The sequence below is a fragment of the Ascidiella aspersa genome, chromosome 3 (genome assembly GCF_963924565.1).
Source record: "Ascidiella aspersa chromosome 3, kaAscAspe10.2, whole genome shotgun sequence".
Lineage (NCBI taxonomy): Eukaryota > Metazoa > Chordata > Ascidiacea > Phlebobranchia > Ascidiidae > Ascidiella > Ascidiella aspersa.
In genome coordinates, this window is record NC_139449.1 from 33,261,649 (window position 1) to 33,277,016 (window position 15,368).

Consider the following 15,368-nt stretch of genomic DNA (forward strand, 5'->3'; position numbering starts at 1 on the left):
TACCCATTTTTACTGAAATCGATTTCAATTAACACAGTTGAGTTTAGGCCCAATCATTAGAGTAACCTATTCGGGAACACTGACTTAAGTGAATGTCAATGACTTGACTTGGGGTTCTAGGTCATTACAACACTGCTGAAAAGTAAGGAAATTTTTGCATTTCTTTATAAAGCTTTTTTGTGAAATATGTTTTCGATTTATATATTTCTATTTCACATACTGTAGTGCAATGCTTCTTAAACTTTTTGCCTAGCATCTATCTCCAGATTTCATTCACCCTTATGTCATTATACGATAAAACTGGCTCGTCTATATATAACAGCACAAAATAACTTAGGTTGTTTCGCCAGCATTCACCCACTTCTGATGGTTCACCCTTATTCGCCCCTTTTGGTTGGTTCTTCCCTGCAAAAAAATTGGTCACCCTGGGGTAAACCATTCACCTATTTAAGAAACACTGCTGTAATATAACACATTCCAAATGTAGTTGATTGAACAAAGGTTTTTCATTTGAAGTGGTGATGTAAAACATTTTTAATGTCTTGGTAGTCTTTTACTATCTTGGTTGCAGAGCAAGGTTTAAGTAAAGACAATCTGTAATTTGCTTTCAAAACAGTCTGTTTGTTTGTGAGACCGAAGTACAGTTATTTGATTTGATTCGATTAGTTACAGCACATAAACACACAACTGCATACAATACAAAAAGTGCAATTAGAGCACATTTACAAGTAATAGTAGTGTCTACCGAAAAATTACAGTCCGTTTAGAGTTTAGACCCTTAAGTTTAGTAGTGATGGAATGATGTGAATTTTCTTAAATGCACATTTAATTTAAAAACTAATAGGTGTAGACTTCAAAAAAAAAATATCACTATAAGCAAAGCATGTATGAAACTTTGTGAATACAGTTTGAGGGAATAGAAACGTTTGTTTTGGGGAGAAAAGGTACATGGTTTCAGTAACCTAGTGCAGAACAGCAATTGCGTGCCTCAAAACTGGGCCTTTTGTCTAAGACCTCACACTAAAAACCATGGTGAGAAACTGCTCATAGGAAACTTGAATCCAACCATTCTGATTGGTGTCTTGCTTCCTGAATGCATTTGTCAGAGTCTGCAATCAAAGTTGGTAAAAATGTTAACTTGGGGCATGCGAATGAAACAGAAACATTGTTTTTTTTTATATAGCTTCACATTTAATTTACACTAGGTAATGTTTAAAATATAAAAAATAAATAAAAACATAATAATTCATTGATTATATAGCTGATCCTTACATATTTATATAAGTTTAGTAAAACAGCAAATTGTCATCTTCAAATTTTACAATCAAACCCCTTAAGAAACACCTATTTGTTAACATTCCTGCATAAATACTTTTATAGAGCTAATTTGTTAATCCTACTGGTGGTTGGACCTATTTACTGAACTTGACACCTACTTGCAACACTACACAGCACTGTATGAAGTCGTCAAAGGCAATAGTGCCACGGTTTCCACGATCAAACTTGCGCACAAGAAGATTGTAGAAGTTATCTGACAGCCGATAACCTGCATGAAAAACGGGATAATTGAAATTACAATGAAATAAAACTTGTTTATCCAATGTTTACTTAGCATTTTGATATTATGTATTGTACTACCATGACTAACTTTTTAGACATGTTATTTAATACCAATTCCTATGATTATCATTCCTATGATAACAATCTCTTGGTGATACAATGAAAAATACTTGCTGTGTAGGCAGACTTCCTTTAACCTACATTAAGGTACTGGACAGTTGAGCACTTGTGAGCTACACTAATGTATAAAATGTTGACAATCACAGGCAGAATTTAAAGCTTTGTGTCAGTCTAATTAACCTGGTTGAAATTAAACAAAAAATATTGTGAACTAAAAAAACTGTATTGTTCAGTTTAAAATTTTGCCGAAGTCCGAGTTTCGTGAACCTTGACTTAGACCAAAAAATGAGACATTTATACATCCCAAAACACTAATTTGGTTTGGCGACCAAACAAATACAATAAATAATAATTAACGTTAGTTAATTTGTAAAATCTGCTGGTAATAATATAGTTTATAAAATATAAAGTTTTTGCAAACAACCAACAGACCAAATGATGTCAGAGCTGTTTGTAGTTCCTTCTTATCAATGGTTCCACTACTGTCTCTGTCATAACCTCTGAATGTGTTTTGCCAATCCGTCACATACTTCCAGAGGCCCGAAAACTCATTGAAGCCAATTGTACCGCTGTGATCATGGTCAAACATTCCTTTGGAAAAGTATAACACCAATCTTCAGTATAATGCTACTTTTGATAGTAATAAACAGGTAAATGATGAAATAAGAGAAAAAAAACTTTTTGTTTGTTTTTTTAAAAGGTTTGTTCAGTGGACAATGAAAACTCAAGAGTTTACTTCTTGTTGCACATTTACTTAAAATTCTATAATATTTATTTGTAAGTGTGTTTCCAGGTATGTTTTCTCTATAAGGCAGTCTGCATTTCTTATCACTTTTCGGCAAGAAATCAGGTGTGCAGTGACAAATTTTAGAAGATCATTTTCATTACACACCTGAGGTTCAAAATGCAATTTAATTTTTTTCAAATTTAGGTGTGCAAATAAATTGCTTTGAAAAAATCTTGGGTGTACACGCCACAGAATGCAGACAGGGCCTTAAGTGAATACACAAAATTCACAAACCCCTAATCAACTATTTGGCCTCTAGAACTACTGAATTTTAGAATGCAACTGGTATGCTAAAAAGTTTGCCCATGTCTGACATTGTCTGTACTGAAGTAATACAATTTTAGAGAATGCTATAATACTTTCCTGATTGTGATGTTGATTTTGCACTTTAACAAGAGGATTACTTACCGATCATAAGTCTGACAGTTTCTGGATTAAAAGGTTGCCATGTTCCATTTGACAAGGCTTCCTGTAATTCCTTAATGGTTATTTGTCCGCTGCGATCTCGGTCAACTCTTTGAAATATTTCCACAAGGTTTGGTTGCTGCAACAAAAAAGATAATTTTCAATTGATAGCAGCTTCACAATCCGCAAACTGCAAACACAAACTGACATACTAAAATTACCTTTGTATGTGAGTAAGCAAAACACAAATAATCATATTTGTATACTGATTTTTTAATGTTTATTGCCTTTTTAATATTTTAACATAAAAAGTGTTATATTCTTGTGCCAAACCACAGCAGTGATAACACTTGGTGTAAAAATATCGCTGCATTACAATGAAAAATAGCATTTCAACAAATCAGTGATTTAATGATACAAGTAATGCAGTATGTCAACTTCAGGTGTAGAATAATACATTTAAGCCAATATTATTCGTTAAAAAGAGATTTCAACAGGCCTAGATCATAGTTGTTGTACATGTATGTGTATATATCTTTCTTGTGTATATAAATTGCAGAATTTTGTCGAAGGATTTCGGCCAAAAAAAAATTGGCGGGAATCTTTAGTGGCCAAAAATTGCTGATTTAGATTGTTCATACCAGTTCTTTTCAACCCGTGGGATGGTATGCACTTGTGCGGATGAAAAAAATTGTAATGCGGATGATTAACGTCGTGCGGATAAAAATGGTGTAATTTTTTATTATGTGTAATACAGGAATCAAATAAGCTGGTGGGCCCACTTATGAGATACAGGTACAGTAATTTTGTCTCGTATAGTGGTTCATTGCAGATTAAGCTATCTATTTTATATCGGCCAAGGATTAGGCACACGGTTTTAATAAACAAACCCCCTTTTTCATTGTTGTTTCACCAATAAAACTTGCAAACTTACTGTGCTTGTTTTGTGCGGATGGAAATTTTCCGAAATAAAAAAGTGCGGATGGAAAATGTAAAGAAAAGCACCAGTTGGTTAATACCATTTAAACAATAATACTAAAAAATTGTAAAAAAATGAGCATAGGAAACTCTAAAATACCTGCGGTGGTTGTCCATATGCGCCAGGGGGTGGGGCACCATATTGTCCCGGTGGTGGGGCCCTATATTGACCCTGGGGTGGGGCCCCATATTGCTGTGGTGGGGCTTGACCGTACCCCTGTTGTTGTTGGTATCCTTGGGGCGGAGCTTGTCCATATCCTTGAGGCCTGTACGCCATTTTTAAGTCTAGTTTACTGCATCAAAAATACAGTTACAAATGTAATAGTTTACAGGTTTTTTTCGGGCGATCAATTATTCAGGATATAAGTATAAGGCAAATTAATAGTACGCCAGACGCTGTGATTAATAATCAATAACATTTTTGTGAACATAGTTTACACACTTTGAACTACACATTTTAAACATTGTTAAAACACTCAACTCCTTCCGCCAAACAACACCCTACGCGACAGAAAAATATCTAATATTATTTGTAAATCTAATATTATTTTAAACAAAATACATTTACCACTTATTACAGGTACAGTAACAAATATAAAAATAAAGCGGTTCGCGGTAACATTTTTGTTTTGTTTAGAAAATAATGTAAGTATTTTTAGATTATTTTTCCGTATTATTAGTAGTTGGATGCTATTTTATATTTATAAAAGTTTTGTTTTACAGTTTATTTATTTGAGTTTATTTGAGCCTGTACCTTACAGGATGTGGTATTGCTGTTACAAAAAAGTGCTGACTTATAGATACGTCACTTTGTCAACCTCAGCATCATTTACTAACGACCAACGTGAGTTGTTTACGATGACAGATAAAGGTGACTCTTCCTAAGCAATGGATTTGCAGGTATTTCTAATATAATTGTAAAGTACACTTTTTAGTAGAAGCTACTTGATACATTGATAAGAAATATCGTTCTTTAATACGCCTCATTTGCCAAACTTTTATTGTTTATAGCTGATGGTTGCAAACCTTATTGTAAACATTGGTAAAATAGAATTTAATTTGGCGGTAGTCTAGAATTCTATCACATTTTCATCATCGGGGTTTATAATGCCAAACTGTTTGGGTTCCGGTGGGCTAATATTATATTTGTTACCGCATTGTTCTTTGCAACTTCATTTTCAACAACTTGTTTTAATAATTAAAAAAAGTGGTAGGGTTCTAGACCAGCACCCTTAATTTATATGTATAATTTGTTATTTACATTCTGTGTGGCGCATATTATGCTATAATTTTATTAATAACAAAGATTTGTGCAGAACTGAATTGGTAAATTTTGTTGAAAAGTTTATCTGAGATTAAATGTTATATTGGAATAAGCTTACCTTCTGCACATTTGTGTTTTTGTTAACTTGCAAGCCTGAATAAAATTAAATTGTGTAGCTATGATTGCATTTTTTCCAACAATACCTGGATATTCTCAAAACTGCACTTAAATAGAATATTTTAAAGAATATATAAAGTCAACTAAGTATGTTTTAAAGGAACAAGTTAAGGCCTACACCGCTTGGGTAAACAGTCAATTAAAGAAGAAATCGCTACAAATTAAGGACTTGAGCAAAGACTTGAATGATGGTGTCCTTCTGATTGCCGTGGTGGAAATTGTTTGTAAGTTAATAAACGAAAAAAACAAAACTTTTTGAATAAAATTGAGTTGTTGTGATATTATATGAGTTGACAGCAGGGAAAAACTGCTTGTATTAACAAATGACTGAGCGAATGTACGCTTGATACCAGCATGATAGAATATGCATGTCGAGTGTAAAATAAGAATATGATATTGATACGGCATTAAATTATCATGGATATCAGACTAATCATCTGTAACAAAATGCTTTTTGTATTATTCAGGAATGTAAAGTTATAAAACAAAATTTGTCCTAATATTAGGTTGCCTACCAAAATGTATATTTATAAAAGTCTATTGTATTATTTTTTTAAATATTACTTTTTTAATTTTTGCAGCTGGCCAGCAATTGAAAACCGTTCAACCAAAAAATGATGAGGACAAAAAGGAAAATGTCCTGAAAGTAATAAACTTCATGAAACACAGTGGAATAAAGCTTCACCATGTAACAACAGAAGGTTGGTGCTTAACAGTGATGTATATTTGAAATAAAAATCTCCTATTAAATTTATAGATTAATACATTTTTAGGCTAGGCTCAAACTAAGTGTTACCAAATGCAGACTTAAAATGAAATTGTATTATTTTATAATTTTGTGTAAAAATGTAAATCACGAAACTTGTATATTCGCTGCATTCATTTAAAAAAACTATTAAAACTAATGTGAACACATTGAAAGCGTAGCGCTATGTAAACTTATGATTGCTAGGTGTCACAAATTCATGCTTCATTATGTTTAAAATATTGCTTCCAATATAAAAAACACTGATGATAAGTTGAATATTTGAAATGGAAATTCACGATGTCCCACATGTAAATAGTTACAATAAATTGTGAATCTTTTAGAGATTATTGCTGGAAATGTGAAAACCCTGATGCAGCTAATTCTCGCACTTGCTGCTCATTTTAAACCTGCCAGTATTGGCGGCCGACGAAGCGCGACATCCTCTCCCCACACCTCAACCCCCAACATACACAGGTATGGCAGTATTACAACTTTGAAGTGAAAGCTCTTTAAGTGTGTGATAGATTTATGATTGTTATATAGGGACAACTGTTTACTGTTCTCTATTGCAAGGAATTTTTTATTTCACATTATGCAAAATATATTTGTCTGTTGATAACTTTAATACGACTTTGTGCGATGCAAAAACAAAGAGTTTCCACATGTTAAAGTTTGTCTTCTAAAAATAAAATATACTTTACTTTTAAAACACCTCTGGTCCTCTGGGTATGCCATTAAGAAAAGGTCATTTCGGATGTGGTTTCTTTGATGTTGCTAAGGTTCAAAATAAGCATACTTACAACCAGATATCATGTCTTAAAAAGTATTATAAAAATTATTGTATTCAAAAATAAAAGTTTTTTCTTTGACAGATTAAAAACTTCTTCTCGTGAAAGTTCCCCACCAGCTAAGAAGCAAATCGATTTTCTTAAAGGTTTGCTTATTGCTTTTGTTTGATCAATAAATAATAGTAATACTAAATTTGTATTCATTTTGGGTTCACAAATTTGTATTAATTTTAGGGTCACAAGATGATTTTCAGCAAGAAATCAAGGAGATTGAAAGTCTAGCACTAAAACTGCAACAACTTGTAAGTTTATTGCATGTTATTTATTAGTGTGACACTTACTGTTGTACATTTAGTAGCAATTGACTTGTGCACTATTTCTGTTTGACCTGCACACAAGGCAATAAATATCCTTAATCTATGACCATGTGAAAAAGCAAGATATAAAAATTTGTGGTGAAAAGCTTTTTAGCTTTATAATTATAAATTTATTTTATAGCAATTGATTTTATTTACCAGTTTTGCCATATTTTTTCACTAATGTAAGTTGGATATATTTATAATAATAATTCTGCACCTAACACAACTGATAAAAGATGATTAATTCATCCCTCTTTATTAACTGCCAGTTCCTATTGTCACAAATTCTATATGTGGCATTGTATGATAATGTCATGACATTTGCTTTTTTCCATCATTTGATTGCATAAGCCCCATAGCTGTTTACTTTATTAGTGCCCTGATAAAAACGTAATTCTTAATCTAGTAGTAAAAGCCTTAGCTTTTTAATTAAATAATTTTTTTTGTTTAATGTTCTGATAAAACTAACCAACAAAATCCATGTTTAGTTATTGTTGGAGACTGATGGTGAAGCTATAGATAGCACAGAAGAACAGCTTGTTATCATGCAAGCAAAAATGAACCAAAGCAACGTTGCTAAACAACAATACGAAGTAAGATAGTTATATACTGTTTAAGCAATGCTTTACACCTAATAATATTCTCTTAAAGTAACTTTCTTAGAACTCAATATTTTTCAAGGCATTATATTATCTATGTGACAAACTAAAATAAAAAAAATAGTGTTAAACCTTAACTTAAGCACTATTTAGTATGGTGGTTTTCAACCCACAGTACACATACCACTGTTGGTACGCCAGGACTTTTCAGGTGGAATGCTAGCAGGCTCTTGTCGAGAGTTTGGAAAATTCAATTGTGTTATGACTATTGCAAACTCTCATTGCAATATCCAGACGTCACATTATCTCTGTTTAGTGTTTATTCCCTTTAATTACTAATAAAAACACTAGGTTGTGAGCCACCAGAAAAATTTGAAGAACTTTGTTGCCTTTTGGCAAATTTAGATATGAGATAAAAGGTATCTTACCAGGAATCCATTTTCCCAGGATGAATTGGTTCAATTGCAAGAAACTTGCAAAGACCTCACTACCTCCAACACTGCCCTCGAGTGTCGACTCAAACAGCAGGAGAACGAGCTGATGTTGCTGAAACAGGAGCTGATGCGAAGCAACCTCGCAAGGGATAAGTTGAAATCAGACAAGGTAATCACAATATATACTTCATAAACCGCTTTCCTGTATATTTCGTTAGATTCAACTCCAACAATATTATTTATAGTTGATTTAGAATTTTATTTAAAATTTATTTATTCAAAAATAAATAGAATTTTATTTGCTTATATCTTGTTGGACCTTGCAACTTGATTTTAGACAAAAATACTCTGTTAGGAAATGTTTTTTAAACCACTTTCTGTACATATGTTCAGATTACTCCAATAATGCAATTTTTTTTAATTGATATATTTTTTTAAGGCTAAACTCGAAATAGTTTAGCATTTTGTTTTATTGGTAATACTTAGTTAAATTGTTCAGAATATGTTGTAATACAGTTAAACTGAAGCTTATGTTTTAGAACTTGAACATTAGGATTTAAAAGGGATTGTTTAACATATTATTTGTTCAAACTTGTCCGCTCTGACTAACAGTTTACTATGATTTTCAGGCAGAGTTGTCGGTCGATGTTGAGGATTTTCGCGAAGAAATGGAAAAGTACCGAAGCAAATTTCACGAGAAAGAATTGCATTACGTGCAACTAGAAGACGACTTTATGAAAGCAAAAGTAATAAAATTTAAAATGCTTAATTGTTTGTTTTCTAGGACACAACCACCATGTCACTTTGGTGCAAGATTTGTAATATTGACTTGACTTTCATGTTACTAAGGTAGGTATTTCAATTTTGACAATCATTATCATTATAAGCATAACGAGTAAGATTTTTAATGTTTTTTTCAAATCTATATTTATTGAAAATGTCCTAAATAATCCAACAAAAATAAACACGCTGTTAATATTTCTACTATTTCAGGCCGACCACGTTCGTGCTCTTGCAAGGAAAGACAAACAAATCAGAGAAATGGAAAAACAACAGCAACTGGTAAGAATCAATTATTTCCAGCAGCTCTAGATGGTTGTTGACTTAGAACAATGGTTCCCTAATTTATTTGAAAGAAATAATAGAAACCACGGGGCCTCCCCCCTTTCTTGGAACCTGCTCCCTCTGGAGACTGGTTGTCTGTTAGCTATAGGCTTAAAAATCACAAAAAAATATTTTAAAGAATATATTTGGTAGACTCACTGCAAATTATTTGGTGGTTCATGGGCCCTTGTTATAATATTGAAAACAATATAGTGAAGTCTAACAAATTAGCAGCATTTGCTTTATTAAATTAATTTATCATTTCGGTGTTAACCTTGTTATAATGTAAAATAACAATATATTGAAGGTAAGTAAAATAGCAACACTTTGCTTAAGTTAATTGATCATTCGGGATTAAGTTTTCAAACTAAGACCTAAAAACACTTTTGGAAAACCACTATTATGGAGTGTAATCGTAATCACTATCGTTGTTCATACAAAATTTATAATTTATTTAATTGCATATTCTTTAGACTTTCCTGTCTCAACCAAAGTCAGTCTTTTCTAGTTCAAAGCCACAAAATAGGGAATCATTAGTCTCTTATTCAAATAGTTCTCATTGTTGTGATTTACTTGTGAGGGCGAGGAGATTACTTCTATTTTTGCACATTCAGTTCGTTATTACTGATTTGTTTATGATTTGTAGATGTCGCCCACTGTTGACAATGTATTCCGAGAATCGTCATTCAGGTAATTTTAATTTTCATTGTACTAATATCACTCCAAAATGTAGAAAAAGTTGTTTTGTTTTGGCAATCTAGTATTTAAAACTGTTTCTGTGGACCAGAAAAAAATGTTGCAGTAGATTCACAACAAACTTTCCCCCTGCGCTATCGTGCAATTAAAGTCTATTTATAGAAAAAATGGACGGTATTAAAATGTTATGCTGGTGCTTTAGCAACTATAAACAATTCACATAACAATAAATCAATCTATACATTTCACACGGAAGTTTAAAAGCTAATCTATTTATCATAATATTATGCCTGTTTTTGTATTTAGGGCCAATCGGAACTGTTAAGAACCCCTGTATTTTCTATCTATTTGGCTAATTTGTATCGCATAAGTTACTTTCCTCTTTTAGCTTTTTTAACACTTACTTTGCTTTAGGCATTGCTATTTCTCATAGGTCTACTTTTAACCAGATGTCTTGCAGAGGGAGTCTCAGGTGCGCCTCGTATCAATCTTATCCCTTTTACTTTTAGATTAAGCTCCCCCAACTCCCCCAAACTGGGCAGGAAATCCCCCAGCATGCTGAGCAGGAATTCCCCTACCCTTGCACGGAAATCCCCTGTTTCGAGACACAATCCGCCAAGGAGACGTAAGACCCAAGTTATCGTTACGATTCGCACACGAAGTTGTTAGAGTCCACTGGTCGGTAAACTTTTTTTGTCGCGGCCCAAAGTACTATTTTCAGAGCTATTAAAGGCCCATTACGTAAAACCACTACAAAAAAGCGGCTGATTCCGGACATTTGTTTTAAGGTGAAATATAACACACATCGCCTTGGCTCCCAAAACACTGCCATATCATAATGTAAACCATACTATAAAACGAAGAATTTACACGCGAAGCGCCAAGCGTCTTTAAACCTTTTTAAAAAACAAAACGTTATTTAAATGGAATGTTAACACTGAAATGAAAGTCAAACAAAAACGAGAGAAAGTGTAACCACTAAAAGTAGTTTCCTGTGTGCTCTGCTTATTAAAAAACGAACCTAGCGGACAAAAAACGGTTAATTAGGTTTTGGAATCCCCGCCTAAATACCCTCAAATTAATCAGTACCAATACTTCGTAAATGTCGGAAAAATTTCGATAATTTGACCTTGAACTGATATCGCTCGCTCCGATCTGATATTGTTTGACATTTCAAATGAGGGTATTCAGAAAAGTAGGTTAGTATGGAACAATGTACACTTTCACTTTCTCACTCAGCGGACTTGATTTCCACCGTCTGACTCTAGCCTGTTGAAATTGTTTGAGCTGTAATGGTTACAGGAATATGTGACTTTTCGAGCTGAAGAGCTAAACATAATTGGAAATATTTTTGACTAATTAAAGCAGTGGTTCCAGAGGGTCTGCGAGTCACTGAAAATTGAGACTAAAAAAAATACGTAAAAGTAAAATGTCTTGCATGTGAGTACCTAAAAAAAAACGGCTTCAAACCACTACATTAAAGAGAAATTTCCCGCCTCTAATACCTAAATCATTCGTCATTTCGCTAGGGAGCCTAAACAAGCACAGGCTAACTTATCACTGTTTTGAGCCAACCTTGAACTATAAGGAAAGATAACAACTGAAAAACTTACACGGTTGGAATCTATAAATCCAGGATTTTTTAAACCTGGGGTTCGCAAAAATATTTCCTTGGTCACTTAAATGGATGTTGAGTTTCCAAGTTTTACTATTACATGTTGTGCTATAGAATTTTTACTGAATGACCGGCCACCTGGTTGCCATATATCACAACTTTATTAGTTTTTGATATTTTGATAACTCGGGGTGTCTAAAATGGAAAAATTAAGAACCTCGGTATAAGGAACAAAAAAATTGGGCATAAAACTGAATTTGCTGGCTTAAAATACACGAGAACAGTCGCTAAAACTGGCGCACATTTGTTTTATTTTACAGGAAAAATCTCGGACAACTCGCAAACTCGAATCCTCTATTTCACCGACCGCGATATGACGCCCGCCATGACCACGATCGCCAAGCGGTGCGTAGCAGTGACGTAACCGTGACGTATTTACGACGCAATAACAAAAGGAACCAACACAAACGCAACAGCACGCAAGCGAAATCAAAACAGCCAGAAAAAAAATTTACATTAAGTTTAACGCTAGAAAAATTGCTTTATGTATATAGACTGTAAAATGTTAGCTCCACCAGGCAACATATCAATAGATACAAATCGCTCTTCTGGTGAAAACATAGTATCAACCGACGTTTCGGCAGCATATACATTATATAGGCTTTGTTGAAATGAATTTTTTGTCGTTAATCATTTGTTAGGATCAAAGCTTTAAATCTAAACATTCCTTTGTGTGCATTACAGTCAGTTGTGGGCAATAATACATCTGTCAGTCACGGCGAGATAAATATAAAACACGCACAAAAACACGAATTAAACCTGCACAATGTTATATTACAACGAAGAACGTTTTACTCTTGAAACGCTACAAGGTATGGCGTTTATTGTCATCCGTATTATGGCCCGGCATTTTTATTAACGATTTTAAACACTTTATCTTAGTTATTTTAAAACCTTCATTTTAAAACCATTTTATTTAAAAGATGAAGTAACCAGAAATGCGTCTACCGTAATGACTGGATTTTGTTAACCGAATATTTTTAGCTTTTTTAGTAATCCAGAACAATTCTGGGACTAAAAATCGCCCGGGCTCAAAAGAAAAAAACAAAAAATACACAGACCCTAAGACTTAAAAAAATCTTTAAAATTAAAAAAAACCTCCTGTTTATTCCAGAGTTGGCGACATTACGTTGGGAGAGTTTAAGGCTGCCGTGAAAAAGCAAGGAAATTTCCGGTTCATATTCAAAGCCCTCGACCCGGAGCTGGGAACAGTGAAAGAAGAGGTAGGGCGACCAGTGATACGATGATGTCAGATTTATAATTTATGACGTAATAACAAAAAAAATGGTGACGTCACGATGAAATATTTTTACAGGTGTTCAGAGACGACGACGTGATTCCGGGATGGGAGGGAAAAATCGTGGCCTGGGTCGAAGAGGTTTTGCACGTATGACGTCATTAAATGCGATAATGATGACGTCACGAGGCGATGGTAGCGATGACGAAATACGTACGCGGAAAAGGAATAATTAAAAAAATATATATAGCGTTAGGATATTTTTACTGTTACGTCATCACTGTCGCGGCCGCAGTGACGTCATATCTTTTGTATGTTGGTGATTCCATGACGTATGCTGTTGACGTCATCACTGTGCGATCGGGTGCAATTCGTTGTCTATTTAAGTGCACTTATACAAAAAATCTCTGGTCTTCAGTCTTTTTACTTCTCCTTGGTTCATTTGTCCATGATTGGACGAAGCTCGGGTACAACCAGTTCCTAGAAATGTCAACAAATTATTATGTTTTTTTCCTTTTTGTCAACAAGGTAATATCTGAAAGCGTCAACATTTTTGTTGGTTGGATATTTATATTCGTTTTTTTGGTTTGAAAGACTTTGTTTTATTGGTTTCAAATGATTATTGATTATAAGACTTTGTGTCCACTAAATATGTATTTTATTCGATCACTAACAGAACTGTGCCTGTGCTATTGTCATATGAATTACATTTTATGGTAAGAGTAAGTTAATCTTGGGTGCTTTGTCTTCTGATCAGATAGGGTATCAAATTGTTCTTCAATTGTTGGTGCTTTGGGGGATATTCTTTTGGGCGACTCAGTATATTTGTTGAGGAGGACCCAATCCTTCTAAAGCAAAACGTAAACTCTATTGCACAAAATTGCGTCATGTTTTTTTTTAATACGAACATTGACAAACGTTTCATTGTATTTTTTTAGAATTTTAATCAAGAATTATTTTTGTTATTGTTGCATTTACGCTAGAGTTACTGGACATATAGCGACAACTTGTTGTAAATGTTTTATTCAGAAACATATATTATTGCAGGTGCTTAGTAGTTTGAGGAAATATTGCCATTAGTTTTCAGCGTAATTGGTTTTCATATTATACACATCAGCTAATTTATCATGTTTATTTTTACATTTATTCTCCTTACGGTTGAATACTGATCCGGCTGGGCATCTTTTATCACACAAACAAAAGACGTGTAGTGCCATTTTCAACTAGTTTGTTTAAAAATCTGCCAAACAGCGCTGTTTTTTAGTTTGTGCTTCCATTTTGGAAAATTTTAGTAGTAGTAACGTGCTTTCTTCATTGTATTTTTTAAGTATTTTAGGCTTGACATGATTTGGTAGTCTTAAAGGTTTTTTTGTTCTATGATGTTCAACTTTCAGAATCTTATTCCAAGGCCGAAAACCTTTTAAAATTGCGATAATAGTTGTACAAGTTAGTTTTTTTAAACACAATATATGTAAATTTTAATACACAATATATATTTTTCTATTGTGATGATTGACTATACCTTCATTGCATTAAACAAATTGATCACAAAGTTGATTTGACCATTCGATTGTCATATTGCGTGTGTATGTGATAGGTAATAATTTAGCGTTGAAAGGTTTTTCTGTCATGATTATGTGGTGCCTTAATAAGGTTATAAGTTCATATTTATTGTATTATGATTGTGGTGCAGATTGCTGTGTAGATGTTGGAACAGCCAGTCATATGTTAAGTCATACGCCCCCCAAAAATTAGGGCATTTCCTGTTTTTCATTGGTGTATTTTTACAGCTGTTGAATAAAACACCATTCTTATTGAATTTCATCACGAGTTTGAGGTAGTATTTAAATGCAGGATATGTTTTTCTAAATTTCGTTTGTATAGTTAGTGCAGATTTATTATTAGATGAATGCAAATCTCTATATGTAATTTTTTTTTTTAGGCTGTTTAAGATTCTTACTATGACAACTAACAATTTGACTGGCCGTTTTGACATCTACCTAGTAGTATTCGGGGCGTAATTAAAAATTGCCGTTTTTTGTCGCTTTGTTACTTCAATGTTGCGCCATCATCCTAATATGGACGACCAGCTATACCAAATAAACTCAGTCTCGTAATTGTGTTTGTGTATTTATTATTTTCTAGTCGGCCTCCCAACAGTTTTTAGTAAAAGGCAGTAACTTTTATTTACTAATCAATGGAACTAATATTTTTCATCTTCCGTTTTAGTTCAAAGGTGAATAAAAAGTCGACTTTAAGTTAAGTTAATAGATGTAAAAAGAACATGGTACTTGTTTCAATTTCTATATATATTCAAGTCACGGGCCCAACTTGTTAATAATAAAAACTCCAATGCTTGTCAATTTACATATGGTTTTATTAAATTTTTGGTTGGAAATATATCTATCTAGCATCTGAAATGTTTTTTTGTGTGTTA

General features: G+C 33.3%; 3 protein-coding genes across 3 annotated transcripts in view; 1 reads left to right on the top strand and 2 right to left on the bottom strand.

The window, feature by feature from the left end:
- Window positions 1-822: 822 nt before the first annotated feature.
- On the bottom strand, window positions 823-4,162 carry LOC146162589 (programmed cell death protein 6-like). Its single transcript, XM_083384692.1, has 5 exons — window positions 3,951-4,162; window positions 2,876-3,011; window positions 2,113-2,271; window positions 1,437-1,546; window positions 823-1,109 (listed from the first exon to the last, which is right to left on the bottom strand). Exons 1-5 carry the CDS (start codon window positions 4,125-4,127, stop codon window positions 1,008-1,010), a joined length of 684 nt encoding a protein of 227 aa, XP_083240818.1. The 5' UTR covers window positions 4,128-4,162; the 3' UTR covers window positions 823-1,007.
- Window positions 4,163-4,691: 529 nt separating this feature from the next.
- On the top strand, window positions 4,692-15,029 carry LOC146162590 (dixin-like). The gene is made up of 15 exons (XM_083384690.1): window positions 4,692-4,750; window positions 5,392-5,515; window positions 5,873-5,992; window positions 6,381-6,513; window positions 6,912-6,973; window positions 7,062-7,129; window positions 7,675-7,779; window positions 8,233-8,388; window positions 8,849-8,965; window positions 9,213-9,281; window positions 9,970-10,013; window positions 10,529-10,644; window positions 11,955-12,039; window positions 12,809-12,917; window positions 13,010-15,029. The coding sequence occupies exons 1-15, from the start codon at window positions 4,739-4,741 to the stop codon at window positions 13,085-13,087; spliced, it is 1,398 nt and encodes a 465-aa protein (XP_083240816.1). The 5' UTR covers window positions 4,692-4,738; the 3' UTR covers window positions 13,088-15,029.
- Window positions 11,929-15,368, bottom strand: part of LOC146162591 (C3 and PZP-like alpha-2-macroglobulin domain-containing protein 8) — a 32,328-nt gene continuing 28,888 nt past the window's right edge. The window contains exon 36 of the mRNA XM_083384679.1: window positions 11,929-13,411. Within this exon, the coding sequence (XP_083240805.1) occupies window positions 13,370-13,411 (42 nt within the window). The 3' untranslated portion in view covers window positions 11,929-13,369. The remainder of the gene's footprint in view (window positions 13,412-15,368) is intronic.